At 32.4% G+C, this 25210-nt stretch overlaps 2 protein-coding genes across 2 annotated transcripts; one reads left to right on the forward strand and one right to left on the reverse strand.

Moving 5' to 3' along the window:
* Positions 1 to 23: 23 nt before the first annotated feature.
* LOC140051911 (E3 ubiquitin-protein ligase rnf213-alpha-like) lies at positions 24 to 24992 on the reverse strand. The gene is made up of 32 exons (XM_072097262.1): positions 24793 to 24992; positions 24308 to 24440; positions 23720 to 24054; positions 23394 to 23563; positions 22794 to 23000; positions 22446 to 22636; positions 21820 to 21928; positions 21554 to 21654; positions 21266 to 21454; positions 20761 to 21015; positions 20516 to 20624; positions 19449 to 19685; positions 19131 to 19295; positions 18609 to 18725; positions 18313 to 18423; positions 18141 to 18194; positions 17833 to 18027; positions 17217 to 17310; positions 16836 to 16870; positions 16577 to 16683; positions 16062 to 16221; positions 15781 to 15949; positions 15351 to 15451; positions 14971 to 15210; positions 14411 to 14549; positions 13808 to 13891; positions 13248 to 13419; positions 12819 to 13095; positions 12400 to 12600; positions 9057 to 9146; positions 2950 to 3122; positions 24 to 2393 (listed from the first exon to the last, which is right to left on the reverse strand). Exons 1-32 carry the CDS (start codon positions 24971 to 24973, stop codon positions 2246 to 2248), a joined length of 5049 nt encoding a protein of 1682 aa, XP_071953363.1. The 5' UTR covers positions 24974 to 24992; the 3' UTR covers positions 24 to 2245.
* On the forward strand, positions 9550 to 12247 carry LOC140045350 (uncharacterized). Its single transcript, XM_072090209.1, has 2 exons — positions 9550 to 9725; positions 10031 to 12247. The coding sequence occupies exon 2, from the start codon at positions 10031 to 10033 to the stop codon at positions 11654 to 11656; it is 1626 nt and encodes a 541-aa protein (XP_071946310.1). The 5' UTR covers positions 9550 to 9725; the 3' UTR covers positions 11657 to 12247.
* Positions 24993 to 25210: the final 218 nt, after the last annotated feature.

Consider the following 25210-nt stretch of genomic DNA (forward strand, 5'->3'; position numbering starts at 1 on the left):
ACTATAGATAATTTATACCTCTTAATTATTTATTTCAAGTACAAATTAGATGTTTTATGTAAATTAAAATATCAAATAGATGAAGATGATAAAACTAATAAGTATTGTAATAAAATAGAATGATTTATATAATTGCATTGCTTTAAATGAGATAAAACGTACCTCTATGATTAAACTTTTGTGTCAACATATTACTTTAATAAAAAAAGTACTTATTATCAATGAATATAACAACGACAGAGAAAGGTAACTAATAATCGAATACAAGAAATAGGAATCTAGAACTAAAACATAAAGAAACAATAAGTATGGAATTAGTTGTTTTAGAGTAGTAGAGGTACAGTATATGTAACCAAACACAGTGTTTAGAGTAGTAGAGGTACAGTATATGTAACCAAACAGTGTTTAGAGTAGTAGAGGTACAGTATATGTAACCAAACACAGTGTTTAGAGTAGTAGAGGTACAGTATATGTAACCAAACACAGTGTTTAGAGTAGTAGAGGTACAGTATATGTAACCAAACACAGTGTTTAGAGTAGTAGAGGTACAGTATATGTAACCAAACAGTGTTTAGAGTAGTAGAGGTACAGTATATGTAACCAAACACAGTGTTTAGAGTAGTAGAGGTACAGTATATGTAACCAAACACAGTGTTTAGAGTAGTAGAGGTACAGTATATGTAACCAAACACAATGTTTAGAGTAGTAGAGGTACAGTATATGTAACCAAACACAGTGTTTAGAGTAGTAGAGGTACAGTATATGTAACCAAACACAGTGTTTAGAGTAGTAGAGGTACAGTATATGTAACCAAACAGTGTTTAGAGTAGTAGAGGTACAGTATATGTAACCAAACACAGTGTTTAGAGTAGTAGAGGTACAGTATATGTAACCAAACACAGTGTTTAGAGTAGTAGAGGTACAGTATATGTAACCAAACACAGTGTTTAGAGTAGTAGAGGTACAGTATATGTAACCAAACACAGTGTTTAGAGTAGTAGAGGTACAGTATATGTAACCAAACACAGTGTTTAGAGTAGTAGAGGTACAGTATATGTAACCAAACACAGTGTTTAGAGTAGTAGAGGTACAGTATATGTAACCAAACACAGTGTTTAGAGTAGTAGAGGTACAGTATATGTAACCAAACACAGTGTTTTTATGATTAAAACAAAAATCTCACAATAAAAACAACGAAAGACACAACATAATGATTTAACATGAAGAATGAAAGACAATGTCTTAAGTAATGCATATAATATTTTATACTGCATTTTCATCTATTCTCTTTTGTCATTCATTAGTTGATTTCAAATGTATTTTATTCAAACATCTAAAATAAAAACTACTTACTTAACTTAATGCTACTTAATTACTAATCTTCTCTCTCAAGTGTCTGTTTACTTACAATTACTACAATTTTATTTATTTAGTTTCTCATTTTCTATTTTTAACAAAGAATCTGTTGTCCACATGATCAAGTGTTAGTGAAAACGTATCAGTTGATAAAAATAAATCTTCTTTATATTATATGTTGTTTTTGGAGTTCCTAATTTTGTAATACTATTAATATTGTTGTTTTGAGGGGCCTATTTACTACAAGCTTTATATACGTTATTAGTAAAGTAAAATAAAATGAAATTAAATATTTTAGTCATTGGTAATTTGAATATAGTCATGATTTAGCTAATTAACACAATATATGAATAACCAACATTCGTATTCTACAGATTGGCCTTTCTCACATAAATAAATATGAAAAAATATCGTCAATTGTATTACTGTTTTTTCTTCAGTTTCACAATGTATGAAACATATGTGCATTTTCATTTTATTTATTTATTTATTTTTTTATTTTATTATTATTTTTTCATCTTTATGTATTATTTATTTTTAAAACTATAATTCTGAAAGGCAGCTTGAAATCATAAAAATGTTTTACTATTGAAAACATAATTGTCCAGGATTACTAGTAGTATATTATTACACAATCTATTGTCAATAAAACAGAAAAAAATAATACTAGTCCAGGCTTACTAGAAAACTGAATTAAGTAAAACATTACTTATAGTATTACACTATCTATTGTCAAAGTGTACAACTTAAAATGGCTTGATGAATTAAAGTAAATGCTATTCTTTAAATTTATATAGGTTTAATTTTCATTTTTTTTCTTTAAATTAATAAAATTCTCTTCAAATACTAATTAAGAGTAATTGTTTGTTTTGGTCATAATTTTTTTTTTTTACTCCTGTGTAGAGTAAAGTTGAGCAATGGTCTTCCATGCATCTACAGCATGGCTTAGGGTTACGCTCTCTGGTAAACTGTCTAGTCCAGTAATTTCAGCATCCGCATTTTTACCATCATAGTATGGTTCCAAGGTCTCAGAAATTCTGAAAATATACATTTTGTTAGAGAATAAACTATGTGTGGGTGAGTGAGTATGAGTAAGTGTGAGTATGAGTAAGTGTTAGTATGAGTACATGTGCGAGCATGAGTAAGGGTGTGAGTATGAGTAAGTGTGTGAGCATGAGTAAGTGTGTGAGCATGAGTAAGTGTGTGAGTATGAGTAAGTGTGTGAGTATGAGTAAGTGTGTGAGTAAGAGTAAATGTGAGTAAGAGTAAATGTGAGTATGAGTAAGTGTGTGAGTATGAGTAAGTGTGAGTATGAGTAAGTGTGTGAGTATGAGTATGTGTATGAGTAAGTGTGCGATTATATTTAAGAGTGAGTTTAAGTAAGTGTATGAGTAAGTGTGTGAGTATGAGTAAGTGTATGAGTAAGTGTGTGAGTATTTTTAAGAGTGATTTTAAGTAAGTGTGTGTGTGTGAGTAAGTGTTCAAGTATGAGTAAGTGTGCAAGCATGTTTAAGTGTGAGTATGAGTATAAAAAATCCTGTCTATAGGATATGACCAAATTCGAGGAATCCTTGGGGTACAATATAAACTTACGTCCATTTGGTCCTGTCTTCTTCTGACTGGTGACTTAGATTTAATACAATATACTCATAAAGTTCCCCACAAAGCTGATCCAATTTAGTAAACCTTAGCTTAGCTATCAGATTATTTTTGTCTTCATCGTTTAGTTTTTGTCGGTAGTCTTCACCAACCCCATCAAAAGGATCCTGAAAGTTGCAAAAATATCTTGTTCTAAACTGGCATAGTTATATGGTACGTTAAAGAAAGCTACTAGGTTGCCTGCATGACATCACAGGATTCAAACTGGGTCTTTTTCATGTTCTTTTTCATTGCTAATTCCTATCTATGTTTACCTGAGAGTTATTGATAAGTCTCACAGCTTTTTCCATTGCTAATACCTATCTATGTTTACCTGGGAGTTATTGATAAGTCTCACAGCTTTTTCCATTGCTAATACCTATCTATGTTTACCTGGGAGTTATTGATAAGTCTCACAGCTTTTTTCGTTGCTAATACCTATCTATGTTTACCTGAGAGTTATTGATAAGTCTCACAGCTTTTTTCGTTGCTAATACCTATCTATGTTTACCTGAGAGTTATTGATAAGTCTCACAGCTTTTTCCATTGCTAATTCCTATCTATGTTTAATAATAATAACTTTATTTGAACAGACGCTTTTAGAACAGCGGCACACGTTTTATGACGGTGCGTTCATAAGTTTAAAGAAAAAGAAAAGGAAATGAATTATACAATAGTTAATTAACAAATTATTGATAAGTCTCGCAGCTTTTTTCATTCCTAATTCCTATCTATGTTTACCTGGGAGTTATTGATAAGTCTCGCAGCTTTTTTCATTCCTAATTCCTATCTAGGTTTACCTGAGAGTTATTGATAAGTCTCACAGCTTTTTTTCATTTCTAATTCCTATCTATGTTTACCTGGGAGTTATTGATAAGTCTCGCAGCTTTTTTCATTCCTAATTCCTATCTATGTTTACCTGGGAGTTATTGATAAGTCTCGCAGCTTTTTTCATTCCTAATTCCTATCTAGGTTTACCTGAGAGTTATTGATAAGTCTCACAGCTTTTTTTCATTTCTAATTCCTATCTATGTTTACCTGAGAGTTATTGATAAGTCTCACAGCTTTTTTCGTTGCTAATTCCTATCTATGTTTACCTGAGAGTTATTGATAAGTCTCACAGCTTTTTTCATTGCTAATTCCTATCTAGGTTTACCTGAGAGTTATTGATAAGTCTCACAGCTTTTTTCATTCCTAATTCCTATCTATGTTTACCTGAGAGTTATTGATAAGTCTCGCAGCTTTTTTCATTCCTAATTCCTATCTATGTTTACCTGGGAGTTATTGATAAGTCTCACAGCTTTTTTCATTGCTAATTCCTATCTATGTTTACCTGGGAGTTATTGATAAGTCTCACAGCTTTTTTCATTGCTAATTCCTATCTAGGTTTACCTGAGAGTTATTGATAAGTCTCACAGCTTTTTTCATTCCTAATTCCTATCTATGTTTACCTGGGAGTTATTGATAAGTCTCGCAGCTTTTTTCATTCCTAATTCCTATCTATGTTTACCTGGGAGTTATTGATAAGTCTCGCAGCTTTTTTCATTCCTAATTCCTATCTAGGTTTACCTGAGAGTTATTGATAAGTCTCACAGCTTTTTTTATTTCTAATTCCTATCTATGTTTACCTGGGAGTTATTGATAAGTCTTGCAGCTTTTTTCATTCCTAATTCCTATCTAGGTTTACCTGAGAGTTATTGATAAGTCTCACAGCTTTTTTCATTCCTAATTCCTATCTATGTTTACCTGAGAGTTATTGATAAGTCTCGCAGCTTTTTTCATTCCTAATTCCTATCTATGTTTACCTGAGAGTTATTGATAAGTCTCGCAGCTTTTTTCATTCCTAATTCCTATCTATGTTTACCTGGGAGTTATTGATAAGTCTCGCAGCTTTTTTCATTCCTAATTCCTATCTAGGTTTACCTGAGAGTTATTGATAAGTCTCACAGCTTTTTTCATTTCTAATTCCTATCTATGTTTACCTGGGAGTTATTGATAAGTCTTGCAGCTTTTTTCATTCCTAATTCCTATCTAGGTTTACCTGAGAGTTATTGATAAGTCTCACAGCTTTTTTCATTCCTAATTCCTATCTAGGTTTACCTGAGAGTTATTGATAAGTCTTGCAGCTTTTTTCATTCCTAATTCCTATCTATGTTTACCTGAGAGTTATTGATAAGTCTTGCAGCTTTTTTCATTCCTAATTCCTATCTAGGTTTACCTGAGAGTTATTGATAAGTCTTGCAGCTTTTTTCATTCCTAATTCCTATCTAGGTTTACCTGAGAGTTATTGATAAGTCTTGCAGCTTTTTTCATTTCTAATTCCTATCTATGTTTACCTGGGAGTTATTGATAAGTCTTGCAGCTTTTTTCATTCCTAATTCCTATCTAGGTTTACCTGAGAGTTATTGATAAGTCTTGCAGCTTTTTTCATTCCTAATTCCTATCTATGTTTACCTGAGAGTTATTGATAAGTCTCACAGCTTTTTTCATTGCTAATTAGGTGATCATTTAGAATAAAATGATCACCTATTGTTATTGTATGAAATCTTTATTATTATTATTTTTTTTTCTTTTTATTGTTTCTGTACACTATTTTGTGTAACAATTATCTCAAAAAGTTTAATGTCAATGATTACCAAAATTTCAGAATATCTTTCAATAATATAACTTAATCCTAATCAGCTTTCCAGCGTGATCACTCATCCGTGACGTCATTTATACGCCATTTTGTGAAATCACATTATCAATCATATCTCCATAGTTCATTATGACATATTAATGAAATTCACTACAGGTAAACTTCAGGTCAAGGGTAAAAATATTAGCAAATAAAAAGTTGCGCGTTTCAAGGTCATGCACGTGAAATCGCGCATTAAAAATTTAAAACGCGCAAAATTAGGTTTTGATCAATTTAGAGCATGAATTAGGCCATTTGCACATTTCCAAAAATTACTGCGCAAAAATGCGTTTTTGTGCGCACGATTCTTAAAATGCGTAAAAAATAAAATTTGATGTATAAATCACATTCTACTCACAATCGTTAGTACATTCACCAATTTTGAGTCCATTCCGACTTAAAATAACGCTATACGAGCACGTTAAAAATGACAAAATGCGCACACTAATTGTACAAAAGTGCTAAAAATGGTAAAAAATAAGGACTTTTTAAAATGAATATAACTCTTCAGAATGGCAGATGACCCCCAATTTTTTTAACTTATTATGGAAGCCAATAAGTTGTAGATACAAATGTATATACACATTAGACGTACAAAATGGTATGACGTCATCAAATGGCCACTTGAATTTAAAAATTAGGAATTTTTATCTTTTTGTGTGGGTTATCACATTCAATAGAGCGCATCTCCGTTATTTGAGCCCGATTTTCGCACAACTTTTAGTAGGTGCTTGCTCAATTAATTATTCTTCTAATGAGTTGTCAACATTTTTATTTTGATGACGTCATCACGCGTAAAAACTTGAATAACCTAGGTCGTGTAATTTCAGCTACACCATACATTTGAATATCTTATAGCTCTTCAGAATTAAAGGTGACCTTGAAGATTATAACTTATTATGAAAGCTGATGAAATGTAGATATGAATTCATATTAAAATTAAGCCTATCGGATGTTGTGATGTTATCATATGGCCAGTTGAAGTTAAAAAGTAGTTTTTAAATTTCTTTAGTCAAAGTTATACAAATTTCAAAGACCGCGCATTGCGCTTCTACGTGTCAAATTTTCTTCCAATCCTTATATTTATTTGCTCAATTCATTATCTTTCGAAATTGTCATCTTCGAGTTTATTTTGAAAATTCCATCATACCAAAAAATTAGAACACGATATGAGTCCCGTAATTTCACCTATGCTACACTGTATATAGACAGTATATACTGTACATATTGTATGGCACATAATTGGTAGAACTCAGCACTATGAGTGTATATGCATCATGTCATAGGATGGCGTACATCAACTTTTAACAATCGTATGTTAACGTACATGCATGTGTTATGCGCGATTTGAACGATTTGCGCAATTTGAAATTGCGCAAAAAAAATCCTTGCGCAATTTGAATTGAAACATGTGTTTCAAATTGCGCAAGCAACGTATTAAATTGCGCAAGTAATCTGCAAATTGCGCAAGGTTTTTCGACAGATTGTGAAATCATGCACACCCATATTTTTATAGTAATTTCTAAGAATGATTCAAAATTAAAGATAAATATCGCATTTCCTTATTTTAGTAGTGCAAATATTGTTATAAGTTAGCATACCGTCGAAGAACCGACGAAGGAAAACGAAGCGGTGGTGTTCCACCAGGCGGGCGCGGCGCGGGCGGCCGGCTATACTACTCTAGCCTAGCTAGGGTCTGGACTACTGATACTGACAAAGTTACATGGCCTAGCTTAAACTAATATTAAAAACTTAATTTTTACATTTATTTTGATTTATTTCAAGTTACAGTGATAATATTAATTAATTGTAATAATAAATGTTATGTATTTATTATACACATGTTATCTTCGCATTTATTATGTTTTATTTTGAGTTATTTAGTTTCCAATAAAAATTTACAGTTCGTTTTCAAATTGCGCAAAGGTGTCATATTGCGCAAGAACTATCTTGCGCAATTTACAAATTGTGCAGCGCAATTTAAAATTGCGCAAAGATTTTCTTGCGCAATTTGAAATTGCGCAAGTTGATTGCGCAATTTGAAATTGCGCAAAAAAATCCTTGCGCAATTTGAAATTGCGCAAGAATTCTTTGCGCAATTTGAAATTGCGCAAGGATTTTTTTGCGCAATTTCAAATTGCACAAATCGTTCAAATCGCGCATAACACATGTTTAAAAAATGTTAATTTTATTAAAATGATAAAAATGATCACCTATAATTCGTCAAAGTGACGAATTAAATTCTAGTTCCTATCTATGTTTACCTGAGAGTTATTGATAAGTCTCACAGCTTTTTTCATTTTTAATTCCTATCTATGTTTACCTGAGAGTTATTGATAAGTCTCACAGCTTTTTTCATTTTTAATTCCTATCTAGGTTTACCTGAGAGTTATTGATAAGTCTCACAGCTTTTTTCATTTTTAATTCCTATCTAGGTTTACCTGAGAGTTATTGATAAGTCTCACAGCTTTTTTCATTTTTAATTCCTATCTAGGTTTACCTGAGAGTTATTGATAAGTCTCACAGCTTTTTTCATTTTTAATTCCTATCTAGGTTTACCTGGGAGTTATTGATAAGTCTCACAGCTTTTTTCATTCCTAATTCCTATCTATGTTTACCTGGGAGTTATTGATAAGTCTCACAGCTTTTTTCATTCCTAATTCCTATCTATGTTTACCTGAGAGTTATTGATAAGTCTCACAGCTTTTTTCATTTTTAATTCCTATCTAGGTTTACCTGAGAGTTATTGATAAGTCTCACAGCTTTTTTCATTTTTAATTCCTATCTATGTTTACCTGAGAGTTATTGATAAGTCTCACAGCTTTTTTCATTGCTAATTCCTATCTAGGTTTACCTGAGAGTTATTGATAAGTCTCACAGCTTTTTTCATTTTTAATTCCTATCTATGTTTACCTGAGAGTTATTGATAAGTCTCACGGCTTTTTTCATTTTTAACTCCTATCTATGTTTACCTGAGAGTTATTGATAAGTCTCACAGCTTTTTTCATTTCTAATTCCTATCTAGGTTTACCTGGGAGTTATTGATAAGTCTCACAGCTTTTTTCATTGCTAATTCCTATCTAGGTTTACCTGAGAGTTATTGATAAGTCTCACAGCTTTTTTCATTTCTAATTCCTATCTATGTTTACCTGGGAGTTATTGATAAGTCTCGCAGCTTTTTTCATTGCTAATTCCTATCTAGGTTTACCTGAGAGTTATTGATAAGTCTCACAGCTTTTTTCATTTCTAATTCCTATCTATGTTTACCTGGGAGTTATTGATAAGTCTCGCAGCTTTTTTCATTCCTAATTCCTATCTAGGTTTACCTGGGAGTTATTGATAAGTCTCACAGCTTTTTTCATTCCTAATTCCTATCTATGTTTACCTGGGAGTTATTGATAAGTCTCGCGGCTTTTTCCATTGCAAGTAGTTGCCAAAGAGCCAGTACATGTTTCAGGCTGCATTGGTGGGATGCCTATAAAGATAATGGTAATGTGATAAATAATAATGTTTTGTTAGGAATTAAGTAAGTAACTAAAGTTATTGTCATTTGTAAATAGATAAAAACATTTACATTGAAATGAATTATATTGATATTGAATTAAAGAATATAAAAAAAGTGTAGTGTGTACAGTTTTTGATATCATACTTTAAAATGTCCACAAACATTACTATTTGTGGCATGAATGGGTTATAAACAACATTATATAAATCATAGCTCTGAAAAGAAAAATTAAAAATGAAGATTAATATGTTTAAGATTACCAATATATAAAACTAATAAAATATTGAATACCGCCCACATATTGTATACCCACATTTTAGATCTTTTCTTTTAGCTGTAAAGTTCTGAAAAGAGTAACTCTTCTAGAAATCTATTGTGACATTACAAGGCCTTTATTACAATGTAAACAATTGCTTAGTTGAGTTTGAACCGAGTCTCATAAATCCATTTCCTTATATAATACACGGCCAACGACTAGAATTTACTTGTGCTTCTACAACTTTCTGTGGACAGTTTAACTACTCAGTGTTGCTCATATATCACATAAAGGTATGTTTTATTATATTTAGTAATGATAGTAATGGTAAAATCAATGTTTTGTCCATTAGTATTGGATGAACCAGCAAATAAAAGTTTTTTAACCAGCTGACTAGCTCAAGTAGATATTGCTGTAAAAAATGATGAATACAGAATTTCTATAAAACCGGTTACAAAATTGTGAAAATATTAAGTCTACATTTTTGCTAAAAGTACAAAGTTGATGAAAAGTAATAATTAGTAAGTAGCCATATGCAGGGAAAGGGAAATAGGTTGTTTGTGCATTTTATTGAACATGAGTCTATTGTATTTTGTAGATGGATACTTGTATTCACTGTAATAACAAGTTTGATTTCTTCTGTACCTGTTGCCAATTAACATTCTGTAAAGACTGTGATGTTGCTTCCTGCTATCAAAATAAACATTATGTGATTACAATGAATACAGCAGTTAACAGGTTTAAAAAAGAACTAGATGAAGTTAAAAAGTTAACTGATGATATTAAATTGAAAATAGAAGAAAAGAGGGACTCGATTATGAATGATAATAATAACTTTCAACGTCACAAGACTGCATGCAAAACAGATATTGATTGCCTGAAAAATAAAGTCATCAAGGAAGTTGAAGACAAATGTAAAAAGTTGATTTCTGATCTTGACAATTTGTCTGAAGAAAGGGATAAAGTTTTTCCTAATAAAGTGGATTTTTTTGATTCAGTGATGGAAGATGTCGATCGTCTAAATTTATCAATCACAAAGTTATGTAATCCAAGAGACTTAAACCGTCTTGAGAGATTTGAAAAAGATCTTTCTCTTACTAGAAACAAGGTAATAGATGATGATCAAAGATCTCTAATGCCTAAGTTTATTCAATCTAAACGAATGAATGACATGATCAGTTGTAATATTATTGGCGAAATTATAGCCTATGACCCGGACTATGAAGTTGTTACTTGTACTACTAATAAGTTGGTACAAACAGGGGAATCTTTTACAATAGACGTTTTGAGTTCCCGGCTCAATCAAGCGTGCCAGGTTGTTGCAAATTTAACTAAGTCAACTGGAGAAAGATCGAATGTTGAAGTTATACATGTTAGTGAAAATATGTACAAAATCAAAAGTTTATGTAATTCTGAAGGTGACTGGAAAATGAAAATAACTGTAGATAATAGAAACATCAAAGGATCACCAATAGATATTGTAGTTGTACTTAGGCTTGTCTGTACTATTGATAACATTTCAAATAACATGGGCAAGAAAAACACTAAAAGAGTGGTTGATGTCATGTCACTTCAAGATGGTAGTATTTTGATATCAAACGGTAGTTGTGAGGTATTGAAATTTAACCAATCAGGTTCATTTGTTGATAGCATAGACAGTTCTCAAAATGTCTGTAACATGTGCAAACTTGATGATAATCACATTGTTTATAGTAATCATGTCAATGGCCCATGTATCGTATTGTGTAATGATCAATTTAAAGAAATTAGATCTTTTGGTAAAGATAAATTAGCATATCCAAGTGGTGTAACAGTAAACAAGCCAACCAGAGTTGTGTATGTTACAGATGACCAACATGGTGTTTTAAAATTCAGTGTTGATAATGGTGAATACTTAGGTAGAATTGGTAGAACCATAATCAAATCAGAAGATAAGAGGCCTGAAGATGAGGAGATGAATGGGCCACTTGATGTGGCATTAAACCATGACAACCAGCTACTTGTAGCTGACACACAGAATAGTAGAGTACAGATTTTTGATACAAATGGAGAATTCGTTAGTATTGCAATTTGCGCCGGACAAGAAGATGGAAAAGTAATCTGCCCATGTGGAATAATCGTAGATGAAGTTGGAAACATTATTGTTTCAAGTAATAATATGTTACAATTATTTAATAAAAATGGAGTTTTTATAAAACGAATAGATCACAAGGAAGATGGGTAAAATATCCCACTTGGAATCACAACAATAAAAGGGACAGCAAGGAAGTTAGCAGTAGCCAATCGCACTGGAAACAATGTTTATATCTATAACTACTAAAACCCACAATATCTTTTAGTTGATTTTATGAACCATTGTTAGAAGGGTCTAGTGTATTCTTGCTTTTGAAAGTTCTACCTATTCAATATACATACCACAAAAATAATAGAAAACCATAATATTTCTATTATTCTTTGTTATTTACCCAACCGCAAACATACCAACAGTAGGTGTGTAGGTTTATGATTTGTGTTGCAATGAAAGTACATAAAAATAAAATGGATTGTAGAAACATTTCCTAATAGAGGTCATTGCCTTGATTTTTACTTTCCTAGTTCTGTTTAGTAAAGTTGGATTCCCATTGGGATGCTGTGCAAGGACGTACACGCATTGAAAGTAATTTGACCAATCACAAGCAACTATTAACTGAACTGTCACTTGTTTCAAATTAACTGTTATATAACTGAACTGTCACTTGTTTCAAATTAACTGTCAACTGAACTGTCACTTGGTTCAAATTAACTGTGTTGTGTGTGTGCTTGCATTGCATGGAAACAAAGCTTCACAAATTTCTTGATTGATTTGATTCACTTATGATAATCCTTAAAATACATATTGTGAATTTTTGTTAGTTACTTTTTTGTATTTTAAATGAAATAAAATTATTAATTAATTAGTAATTAATTATAGAAAATTATATTTCTTACTGTAGCACTTTTTAGTCCTTTGTCCTGTTTCATAGCAAGTTTATCTCGCAAGTAGTCATTGATCAACATGTCGGCCTCTGGCTTGTAGTTGGCAAGGAAACCAATAGCAATATCCAATGAAGCTAAGCATCCACATAGGTCTTGGTATGACCTCAGGTCAGCTAGGATACTGCATTGTAGAGCCTTTGATGAAAATTCTTCCTGCAAGTTTTTAAGAAGTAGACAATGGTAATCTTTTACACTCCATGAGTGACTCTTTAAAAAATCTTGATTGATCAAAACCTCGTATTTTAGCAGGGTAAAATCAATTTATATACTTATACATAATTTCTGTTATAAATACAGTAGGATAATAAAAAAAATATATAGTACTGTATTTGCAACCTTAAAAAATTCAGTACAAAAAAGCTCCATTTTACCTGAGGGATATTATTTCGCAAATTCTCAAAGATAGCAGCATTCCGAACATCTTGGCGGAATAAAAGTTGGTCAAATTTGCACTTGATAAAAGCACGTCCCCTGACGAATCTTTCAATTACTTGGAGCTCCAGACCAGTCAGGTTATATTCAATTCGGTTTCCAGCCATTGGTCTTACTATATACTGACACTGCGACAAAATTAATGGAAGCAAATCACGATCTGGGTCATAGGCGATCAAATGGGACCGTAGTAAGTCGGATTTTTTTTCAACTTTGCTGAAAGAATAAAAATGACAAAATTACGGTTTTAAGTTAGAATCAGGACAAATATGGTTCAATACTCAATATATAATTTATTTATTGAAACCACAGGTTGGCCATCAATAAAAAGTATTCATAAAATATAGGTAATCACATCACAGACTAACCTTAGTGTCTCCTCTCGTATGTTCTGATATCTCCCAAGAAATTCATTTTGTGTATCTCTAAGAAACTCTACAAGACCAGTGCAACAGAGTCCGGATTCCTGTCTTGTGGGCAACAGTATCGCCATGTTACTTTTGTATGTCACAGTTTCCAAAAAGCATTCTTGAATTTTTACTGAAATTTGTAATCAAAATCACAATTAATCTCTTCTCTTTGGTTTAGAGAAAGATACTAATAATAATTGTGAAACCTCTAAGCGCTGAACATTATTACCCGGTCATTTTTTGCATCAAACACGTATAGAAACATACTCCCATAATGCAGCTAGTAATCAGCGCAAATTTGGGTCTTGATCTAACCGGGTACCTATTTATACACCTGAGTGGTGAGAGGCAAACGTAAGTAAAGTATCTTGCCTAAGGATACAAGCAATGTGGCGAGAGTTGGATTCGAACCACAATCTCAGTGCAACGTTAAACACACTGCACTAAAGCATTGTCCTCATAAAAAAACAAAGACTACTATTTTAATGAATACTATTACAATTATAAAATTATTTTACCTATTGCTGCAACATCTCGTCTTAGAGAATTCCATGCATGAATGAATGTGTCAATCAAATGTTTAAACTCTGAATGCTCTGACACTAAAATGAAGGATTAATATTGTTTTAATCTGTAGATTAACTTAAACTTAATTGTCTGTACCAAACCTGGCTGATGTCACACTCACAGCAACAACAACATTATATGCTTTCAATAAAATTTATATAATCCTGGAATCTGATAAGATTTAACAAAGTGATTGGTATATAAGACCCTAAATCACCAAAATACAACTTAATTAATGGAGTTACTGTGGTCTATAATAAGAATCACTTTATACCTTTGGTGTTAATCTGAGCACCAGTTTCAAACCTAAAGCTCTGACTCCACTATCAAACTTTCTGTGACAAATGTGATGTGCCCATAGCACTACCATATTTGGGCATATTATTATTCCCATATTTGGGCACATCACACTTTTTTTGTCACATAAAGTTTGATAGTGTAGACAGAGCTTTAGGATTGAAAAAATATGAGCAACAGAACAGTGGCTTAAAAAAGCTATACACCAGAAACAGATAATAACAAATAAAAAAAACAAAATGAGCAAAAATAATTACCAGGGAGTTGGTCCAAAAATTTTGAAATGGTTAAGTTGATTGCTTCAGATGCATCTATATGTCGGTTGAACTTGTTGATTAGAAGACGTTGTAATTGTACAATGTCTGGTAGATATCGCACAAATCTTAAATGCTTTTCCTGCAAACAAAAAAAAGCATTACATCAAGTATCTTACTGAACTAACTTTATATACTGTATACACATATACTATTCACTGTAGTCAAATAACAAATGTACAGAAAGTTATTTTTTTTTACTAATGTTTGTTGTTATTATATTATTAACAATGTTTTGTAGTGAAAGAATGTGCCACTGTTAGTTGCTGCAGTAATTGTACAAGTTGCTGCAATAACTCCATGCATCAAAAGACTACATGCCGTGGAAAAACCTTTTTAGTAGCTTTCGATCTTAAAATAATTACAGCACCATTAGCAGTAGTATAATTACTTATTGTTGTCCATGTATAGACACATGATGTCATATCACTACCATATTTGAGCACATTACACTTTTGTTGTCACTAAAACTAGTTTGATAGTGTAGACAGAGCTTTACAAACCTTTCCAATGAAGTGTTTAAGTACAAGCAAGTTATCATCATCTTGTTCATTTTCCAAAGCTTGATGGATGCTGTGTATTGTGATGCAACTACGATGCTGCCACACGTGAGATGTGTCTGCCAGTTTACCAAGGTCTTCTGGCTCAATTTGTGCATTCAGCAAACACATTAAGGGGTCGTTGCTAAGACGTTTGTCCTCACTTAATGTCTTGTTTGATTCGTTGATCATTTCATCAACACCCTGATAGAAAGTGAAATTGTGTTGAATTCTATAATTACAATTAAAAGAGTTAAAACCTTGGGTTTTTACAGTAAAAGTCTGGATGAGCTCCTTCCATCTCAACCAATTAAATTAATGTAAATCGTAGTGGGTTTCCCTACCTGGAGCACAGGTTTTATGTAAGCTGCTGTAAAGTTTTCTTCCCAAGTCTTTCTACAATTCTTTGATGTTAGCAGTTGCTGGAAACCAGATTGTAGATTGTCTATAAAAGGATATTATCGGTTTGGTTAATCAGAAAAAGTATACACTACACCTAGATATTTTGCCTCTAGCTTAAAAATTGATTTTGTGCTCAAAGTATTGGCAACTTGAATGAGAATAAAGGCAGACATTTTCTTTCCACTTTAGTAGTGAGTAGTGATGATAAAATGTTAAGGCTATCCAGTATGTAATGATCACACCTGCATCACTGTATGGTTTTGAACATTAGCAGTGTAAACAAAATCATTGCTTTGTTGGTTTAATACACACTAGGCCACACCTAGTACCCAAACACCAGACCTGGACCAACACTTAAAATTGTAACATTACCTGCCACTTTTGTTTGAAAAACGTTGTCAATGACTTTATGCAGAATAAAGATAGAGTCATCCTTGCTTTTGCCTGTTGCTACTGACAACAGCCGTATATCATTATGCAGATGTCTCCATAGAAACTCAAGGACATTAGGTGGTGGTGGTCTAATAATGGTAATGATTGGCTAAAAAAAACCCAAAAAACTTGCGATTAAAAATACACAGTATTTAATATAGTTGACATAATACTACACAGTCACTTTATGTTATTTTTTAACATCATCATTTACAACCAACCTGAGGTCCATGTTGACATTCTGTACCCAGTAGCATACTGCTATGCAACAGGAATCGCACAATAGCAGTTGTTACACAGTTCATGGTTCTTTCACAAACTATTTGGTTGCCATTTGGCTGTGCGTTGCCAAGCACATGACCCTTCGATGTTGTATCAACCCTATAAGAAAAAGATATATTATCTTATATTCCTACTATAAAATGTTTCATGTTTATGTGATGTTACAAATAGATCACATTGTTACTGAATGTTTTAATGTCCAACTATTCATTTTAAACATAAAAGCTATTTGTATAGCTTTGTAGCAATAAAGGGAAGATTTACTCAACAACTGTACATACTGAAATAAGTTGGCATTTTGTGCTTTAAAAACTGGTAAAATAATGTATATGGCACAACAATATATACTGTAATTGGGAAACCTTTAAATCAGTTCATATGACATTTATGTTTAAATGATTGAATTAAGGAATAGATGCACTCAATTATTGTAAAATCAAGGTTGCAACTTTACATTGTAGTCATGTCAATTGTCCTGTTGTCCGAGTGTAACCTATGTCCCTCCCCTCCTATTGGTGCGCCACACTCCATACATCTACCAGTACCATAGGCTCTGCCACACTGAAAAATAAAATATTCACAGCAAAAACTATAATAAAAGTACAGCTCTTAAGAAAAAAAAATTGTAATTAAAGTTCACATGTAGATATTATTAATTGAATATGAATTAAATGTTGTTTTTATTCATAAGCAAATAAGGTAATAATACGTACATCTCCGATGACGTAAGGGTGACCATTTGGGCATTCTAAAAAAAGAAAAAAAAAACAACATAAGAGCATTGTAATTCTGTTATTAAGCGAGTGAGTGGCCAAGCGGTTAAGGAAGGGGTGTCGACAATAACGGCATGAGTTTGAGGCCAACTCACCCCCTACAACTGTAGTTCTGGTGGTGGAACAAGTCTTCTTGGGTTAGGACTGTAAACCATAGGTCCAGTATACCTGATGAACTGTTTTACAAAATAGCCCTTGTATCAGGGTATTACCACCTACTATTGTTAATCCCTTAAATCCTATAAAGAATTAAAATATAAAAAATAAGTGCTGATTACAAAAACATTATCATCATTTAGTGTGGTCTTTATATCGACTTACTATTCCATGTCAAGTTAGGGTCAATGTTTGATTGACGGAGTGCTTGCACAGCTTCCATTCTATCATCTTGTGGCATTGCTGGTAAAAATGAATTCTAAAATGGAAAAGTATAGAAATTGAGTATGCTTCATCGGAATAAAAAGATTGGCTGAAATTAAATTAATTTAATTGATATCATTATTATACTTTATCTGATAGCCAGTAGCAAAGAGCTCTATCCGAATCTATGAGAAAAGGCAAGAGGACAATCCAAAACCATATGGAAAAATTTACTATAACTTAGAAAAAATAAATAAGTCTATGCACACTTCGGCCAATAATTGCTCAAATTGGAGAAGTTTTGTTAAGTGCGCTTTGTCGCAAGATGTTCAGCGTTCATGATGATGATGATGCTTTATTTCCTAGTTGATAAATCAGCATAAGTGAATTAATCCTAGACAAAATTAATGTTATTTAGGTCAGATATCCTTTCACTTTAAACTTCATCTCAGTTAAAGTGGCCTATTGAGTTTAAGTATTGTGCTCAGACAGTCTGATCATTATATCCTGTGTAGTTTCAGTCTTGGCTTAAAATTGCAAACTGCCATTGGGCAAAACAATAGGTCAAGTCTCTAACCTGCATTTTAGATGGTTCTCTCATCAGTGTAGCAAGGCACTGTGTTAGTGATTTTCGATCAACTACACTAAGAACAATTTGAAGGTGAGTCACAGCCCCCTGAATACAGTAATCTTGATGGCTCAAATCTGGCATAACTCTAAGAACATGCTGCCTATTCTGTACTCTGTTCATTAACAGTGTGTCTGCTATAACCTTTAAAGAATAAAGTAATTTTACTTTAGTTACTGTATGTATTTGTTGCAAATCAACACCTGAATATTTTGTACTGACCAAGAATGAAACTCATAAAATAGACAGTACCGTACCTTGATTTTGAGGAATGGAAAATTCTGAAGGACTTCTCCAAACTTTCTTTTAACCTAAATAAAAATCAGAGAAACATTTTTAATTGCACTGCCATTTTTAATTCAAATATTCTATATTGATTTCAATTAATATATCTGATATAAAATGGTGAAAGTAATATAATTAACCTACTTCTTGACCCATCACTTTAGCTTCTACTCGAGTTGTTGCATTCATTGTTATCTCTCTAAACAAGGAAAGAAGCAAGCAAACCTCTTTTTGTTTTTCTTTTCCTTTTACATTCTATATGAATAAAAACAGCTAAATTAATAAAATTAACAAACAATAATTAATAAAAACAGAAAGAACATTAGTCATGTATAAATTATTTTTATAGAATAAGCCATGTAACCAAATGTTAAATATGTAAATATATATGTATATACATGTATATTGAATAAAAACAAATTTATTTTCTGTTTACGTACAATAATCACTTTAGACATTTTCTCAAAGTCTTTGTCCACCACACATTCACCAACAGCTTCCCGAATGCTTTTGTACGTATTGCCAACAATCACAAAATAATCTGGAATACTCTGTTCCTGTGGTATCAACCAAATATATATAATTAAGTCTCTTATTTAGAATCCATTCTTTAGTCACAGTGGGTTTCACATAATAATATATAGTCATAATATAAGGATGGTGCAAAGAGCATGCTTTTTTTATTTTCATCAACCTAGAAGTCATTCTCACATGGAAGTGCTTAAGCAAAGAGGAATTAGTATTAAAGGGATATAGCTTAAAGTTTAAGAACGAACTTGTATACATTGTTTGAAGGTTTGCATGACGAAATCAATATGTTGATATAAACTTTGTCCACAAAGTCTCCTGAGGACGGTCAAAGTATATTGATCAAAACAGATGTTTTCAGAACAATATATAGAAATGTGCCACAAACTTTACATCAACTTATATACAGTAGGGAACATCTGTGTGAAACAAACCTGAACTTTTAGCTCATCTGGCAAGATCCAGTCTAACTGGACATCATCTCTCAGTTGGTTTATAGCATCTCTACCATAAGCCTTGTACATGTATCTCACTAAGTACAGTTGAGCTTGCTTGTTCTTCTTGCAAAACTCACATGCATCTTTAAGCAGCATACTTAGCTACAAATTAATGTTTCATAATATTGATTATCTTTCTATTATTTATATAATTTTCTTTCATTATTAAGAAGAAAGAAAGGAGATGTTTATGATTTCCTCTGTGTATCATATAAAACAATGAGATGTAAAAGCAGACACTAAATAAAAACTTACAAGACGTTTGATGTTTAATGAATCGTGATGTTGCTGTATGACATCAATGAGAATTGTAAAAGCAAACCGTATCTGTGCTATGGCTTCAAGTAATTGAACACTTAATGAACCACTATCATCAATATTTTGTCTTGTAAAGAATACTTGAGCACTTCGAAGTTTGTTATGAGCATCTTGTATCAGCTCACAGGTTTGATTATCAGCAGAGTCTTGAGATACACCTGAATAGTATGTGTCCTAAAAATAAGAAGGAAAAATATGTTAACATTTTAAATGAAAAGACAGAGTTCATTGTGACAGTGACTCATGTAAGTGTACAGTGGCTTAACTGTAATAACCGGCCAAATGCAGTTAGAAGAATGCAGAAAGAAGAAAATCACTAGCAGCTATGGCATATAACAAGCTGAAGCCGTCGCTAGAACACAAAACAATGTCTATAGACGTGGAATCCTGTTTGTTTGACGCATACATAGCAAGTATTTTCTTATATAACAGTGAACTCTGGGTACTAAACAAAAAATTACAAGAGAGTATAGATATATATCACAGGAAAATGTTGCGAAAGATGATAGATATTAAATTAACAGATAGAGTGTGTAACACGAAAATATACGAGATAACAAAACAAGAAGAATGGAGTAAAAGAATTAAACGAAGGAGACTAAAATGGTATGGACACATAATTAGATTACCGGATGATACCCCAATCAAACAAACAATGAAGGAAACTAACAGGAAAGTAAAACGACCCGTAGGAAGACCAAGAAATAACTGGATGAATCAAATAAAGAAAGACTTACAAGGACTAGTAGACACTAACACAATAACAAACCATCCTGCCATAAACAGAAAAAAATGGAAACAAATTGTGGAAAGCGTAATGTCGGAAGACGGAAAACGTTAGCAACAAATGCAGTTATTCAATTAACATGGCGTAATCTTAAGTCTAAACAAATCTTAAAATGATAATGAAAAATATCTAATAAGTTAAAAACAATGTGTAAAACAGCAAATGTTCTTGTTTCCAAACAGAGTTCATTTAGCTGATTACAAACAGATATACATACCTCTAAACAGTTTATAAACAATGCACAAATACTGACAACATTAGAGCCGTTCATAAAGAAATTGCAATTCGCAAGATATCCTTCTACATGTTCCTTGACTTGTTCAAGGCTGTGAAATATCAAACAAAGTACGTCACTATTGTAAGTGTTAAAGCGCAAAAGCACAACTAAAAGTCCCTGTAACTTATAGTACTTTTGCCATCTTGAAAAACCTAGAATAGAAAATGTTACAAAATCAAACTCACCTTGACTGAAGTAAGAGCTGAAGTAGAAATGACCTGACAACAGGATTTGGATCAATGCAATCCTCTGGGAAGGGTGACACTTTCTTGGTGGCAGGTTGCTTCTGTTTCTTTGAATCGATTGTAACATATCCAAGCAACCTCTTGATGACCTTTTCGCTTGGTGGCGTTCCATCCGCAAAGCAAAGCTGTGAGATGACTTCCATGAAGAACGAGTTACAACACTGTCTAAATGTGTTGTGCTTTGCAATAGCCGCACTAACAAAAACAAAAACAATTCAGTATACATACTAGGCAGGTTTCAATACAATATGTTTTAATTTGACACAATTTTTAAATACTTCCAATAGAAAGGATTGGCTCATATTAGCACCAAGAGAAAAATGATTTAGCCTGCATACCAAATTTTCTAATTTACTTAGTCTGATCAACAAAATAGATATACATTGATGGCGAAATAGATAAACAATATAAGGCATTTTTCTGTAATAAAAAAAAACCTCCTTACCTTACTTTAGATTGTTCTTTACATTGAAAATCATCAAATTCTGACTTGCATGTTGGACATTTACGAGCCATTTCTGTTATGAAGTATTCTTCAATGCATTCCTTACAGAATACATGTTTTGGCTCACACGGAAGCATGACAGGGTCTGCAATACTTTCTTCACACATTCCACATTTATGGATTCCACTCCTTCAAAAAATGTTGAATGCGAGTAAATAGTCTTTTGTTGTTTAAATTATCTCAATAGATCAATATATAAAACAACTAAAAATTAAAATTGCAACTTACTCATAATAAACTTGACCAGATTTCATGTTCATTTTATTTAAGATTTTCACCAACATGTTTACAGTTTCATCCGTCTTCAAATTTGCCGATTTCTTTAGTCCCTGTAAACACAACACCTCATAATTTTGAATTATTTATTTACCATTTTTAATTATTAATATTTTAAATTATGATGCTGTTATCACCTGTAATTTCCGTGCACAATAAATTATTGTATTGTTTTTTTTTGTATCAGAAGAAGAATGTTTTAGAAAATCTATACATACCAGCCACATGGCTTTGCATTGTGGTGAGATCAATTTTGCAAACTCCTTATTTGGCAAAGAGACATGCTCAAAGAAAAGCTTCATCACAGTAATCCTTGACCATAAACATCTGAAAAAATGAAATATTCCTGGTAACGACAGTCTGAGAATTGGAGAATTAATGTAGGATTTAAATGATATAATAATTTTTGTTTTTTTATTTATTTATCTTTCATATATGTTTTGTTTTATTATTTCTTATGCATCTAACAGTGAGCAACTCACCAATTACAAGATGGATAATAAATGATTGTGCTTATAAACTAGGAGAGATCTGTAGGTAAATTACACAAACTAGTCCTAACATGATGCTTCATTTCATTTCATTTCAGTTCATTCAATTTTACATACAGAAAGATTTTGAAAAAAAAAAGAAAAGGTAAAAGAAAACAATATCAACTGAATGAACTGAGGATAAAACAAGAAAGTTTAATAAAATACTTATTTTCATTGGGGTCCAAAAAATGTTGAATACACTAATTATGTATATTATGTGAAGTGTTTTTGGATTTAAATGCTTAGACAAACATTCACAAACAACCCTTAATTTCTTCATGAAGCAAAGATACTTAGCTTATATACTGTACCTGCTTTCATCTATAATTATTTGGTTGCCAGCACTGTAAACTCCATTGTCTTTCTTGAACAAGTCCATCACTCTCTGAACCACTGGAAACAACTTATGTATTTCGTTCAGCCATTTTCTTTGTTTTATTTGTGTGCGGAAATCGCCGTCAATACTGCTCAATACATGTTTCAGACTTTTGACATCAATAGTCTACAACATACATATATTTGATTGTCAGTAGGTTTGTTTTTAAGTTTAACCTCTATTCTTATGAAAAGTAAGATAAACGTATTTTCATTGACATTGAATTTCTAGAAAATCATGGAAATAAAAACTTCTAAAACCTGAATAGTAAAATGATTCATACCATTTCTCTTTCACTTTTTATCTCTTCTTCTTCTAGCGCTGTCAAGACACCTGGGCATAGTTCAACGATCTGTGCAAAGTGTTCAAATCTTGTTTGCAACTTGATAAAGGCCAAATGCACACCGGCAACCAGGTCAACACTTTCAACTTGACCACCAAGTTTGTGTACAACTGACAAAGATGATTTTTTCAACTGTTGGCAGAGTAGCTATTGATACAGAAAGAAAACAAGGTTAGCTATTGGGTAATTTATGGTTAAAAATATTCTATAACATGCCTAAAAATACAGAAACTATGAATGGTAACTTTTATTGACATTATAGGTAAAACATGTGGATCATATAGCAGCATACCATGTGTTATTGACATTATAGGTAAAACATGTGGATCATATAGCAGCATACCATGTGTTATTGACATTATAGGTAAAACATGTGGATCATATAGCAGCATACCATGTGTTATTGACATTATAGGTAAAACATGTGGATCATATAGCAGCATACCATGTGTTATTGACATTATAGGTAAAACATGTTCAATAAGTCAAATAAAAAAAACTCATGACAAAAGTGTAATTCTAGATCATATAGCAGCATACCTTGTATTCACCATCTTGTGTCGTCTTGCAAGCCATGCTGACAAAATCTGAGATGTAGCTTTTAATAACATCTTTACTGTCAGTAGTCATGGCAACCTGGAGGATTTTTCCAATCTTTGATTTTTGTATGTTCCGCAAGAACTGCTGTTCCGATGATATTTCTGCTCCAACTATAAAACAAATTGATTTTAAATAAATTTGACATATAACTGTCTATATTATACCTTTGTAGTGTCTTGTTGTAAATCTAAAAATAACTTGTGTCAAGTTATTGGTCAGTATCACTTCAGAAGTAATTGGAATGCTGATTTACAAGAAAAACAAACCTTTTGCTTCAGATGCAAATTTCCAAATGTCATCCAACTTTCTCTTAACAATCCAAGAGAATGGAAATTTGGCTGTGAATGATTTACCACCAAATCCTTGCTCCAAGACCGGTACTTCTGACCTCTGGATTTTTTTCTCAGGAGAAAGGCACATGTCATAGGTCATATTCATCAATTCGTTGGAAGAGAATATATTAAGCCAAAGACGGTGAGCCCAACGATGGTCTGTTTGGTCAGACATCAGAAGGTGGAGGTTGTTACTGATGTCACATGCAGCAATTACTTCAGCCAGAAATGAGGCTACAGTTGATGTTAAACGTTGCCAACATGCCTGCCTATATATCAAGAAAAACAAAAATGTTTTCAATTCAATTTATTCCGGATTTTTTACACTACAGACAATAACACATACTACATCACACATGCCAGACTGGGGGACTCAAATAGCGAGCTTAATTGCTACAGCGAGCTTAGTGTGCAACACTAAATTAAACAAAGATTCCAGATCTGAAACAAGTCAATGTAATTCTGGTTACAAATCCTACACTGTGTTGACGGAAAGTATGCCTTCCAGACAACTTTACTCACCTAAATGTCCCACTCTCTTGTACCTCCTTGATGTCTAGACCTTTTCTGCTTAACCAATCTGAAGGATTTAGTCCTTTTTCTTCTTTCTCTTTCACAAGACTGATGATGAGATGCTTTAGTAAATTTACAAATTCTGAAGAAAAATGAAAAATTATACAATTATGGTAAAAAGAAATAAGAGAATGAAATAAAAGTGACATCCATCAACCAAGATGTTTTACTGAATGTTTTCAAGCACTATCTGTAAATATAGTTGTACAGTATTACCAACTGGGCTACTTCACTTTATTTATACAATCTATTTATTAAAAAGTATTAAAATGTGAATAAATTAAACTGCAAGTTGTGTTTAGCCTTATCTATTGTTTATTTACTGTAATTTATTCATGGCATATTTAAGCCATCTATAGACTAGGCCTACATGGGGTTAGGGTCAATCAACTACATCAAACAAGATTTCTGAAATGAATAAAAAGACTTAGTACCATGATGAGCACCATCCTCTTCTATCAGTTGCACTAACAGACGGACTCTCTCCGTCGATCTATGTCGTTGATCGGAAGGATCAATAATTCTTGCCATAGCTGGATGAATACAGTCAACAAGAACGGCTGTGTAATTGACAGGAGAAACTTCATCATGTGGAGAGCTCTCCAGATCCATCATTGTGACATCTTCAGAATCTTCTACTTCTTCCTCCATCCCTTCATCAATCCTGTGCTCCATCATCCCTTCTTCCATTCCTTCCACCATCTCTTCTACTGTGGGATCAACTGAAGATGCCACGACCTGGTTCACATCTGATTTACACATTTGATCGATGTTAAACATTGGATCAATGGAATTATACTCCATATCTTCTGATTCATTATCATCATCTTCTTCCATTTCTTCTTCATTTTC

Source organism: Antedon mediterranea, chromosome 1 (genome assembly GCF_964355755.1).
Source record: "Antedon mediterranea chromosome 1, ecAntMedi1.1, whole genome shotgun sequence".
NCBI lineage: Eukaryota > Metazoa > Echinodermata > Crinoidea > Comatulida > Antedonidae > Antedon > Antedon mediterranea.

Excerpts from the sequence above, each read along its gene's own strand:
- LOC140051911 (XM_072097262.1), bottom strand. The coding sequence starts at position 24,973 with ATGATGGATCTGGAGAGCTCTCCACATGATGAAGTTTCTCCTGTCAAT. Across the intron at positions 16,871-17,216 it reads CCCTAACTTGACATGGAATA|AATGCCCAAATGGTCACCCT; the intron begins GTAAGTCGATAT and ends TTCTTTTTTTAG. Across the intron at positions 3,123-9,056 it reads GACTTATCAATAACTCCCAG|GATCCTTTTGATGGGGTTGG; the intron begins GTAAACATAGAT and ends TGCAACTTTCAG.
- LOC140045350 (XM_072090209.1), top strand. The coding sequence starts at position 10,031 with ATGGATACTTGTATTCACTGTAATAACAAGTTTGATTTCTTCTGTACC.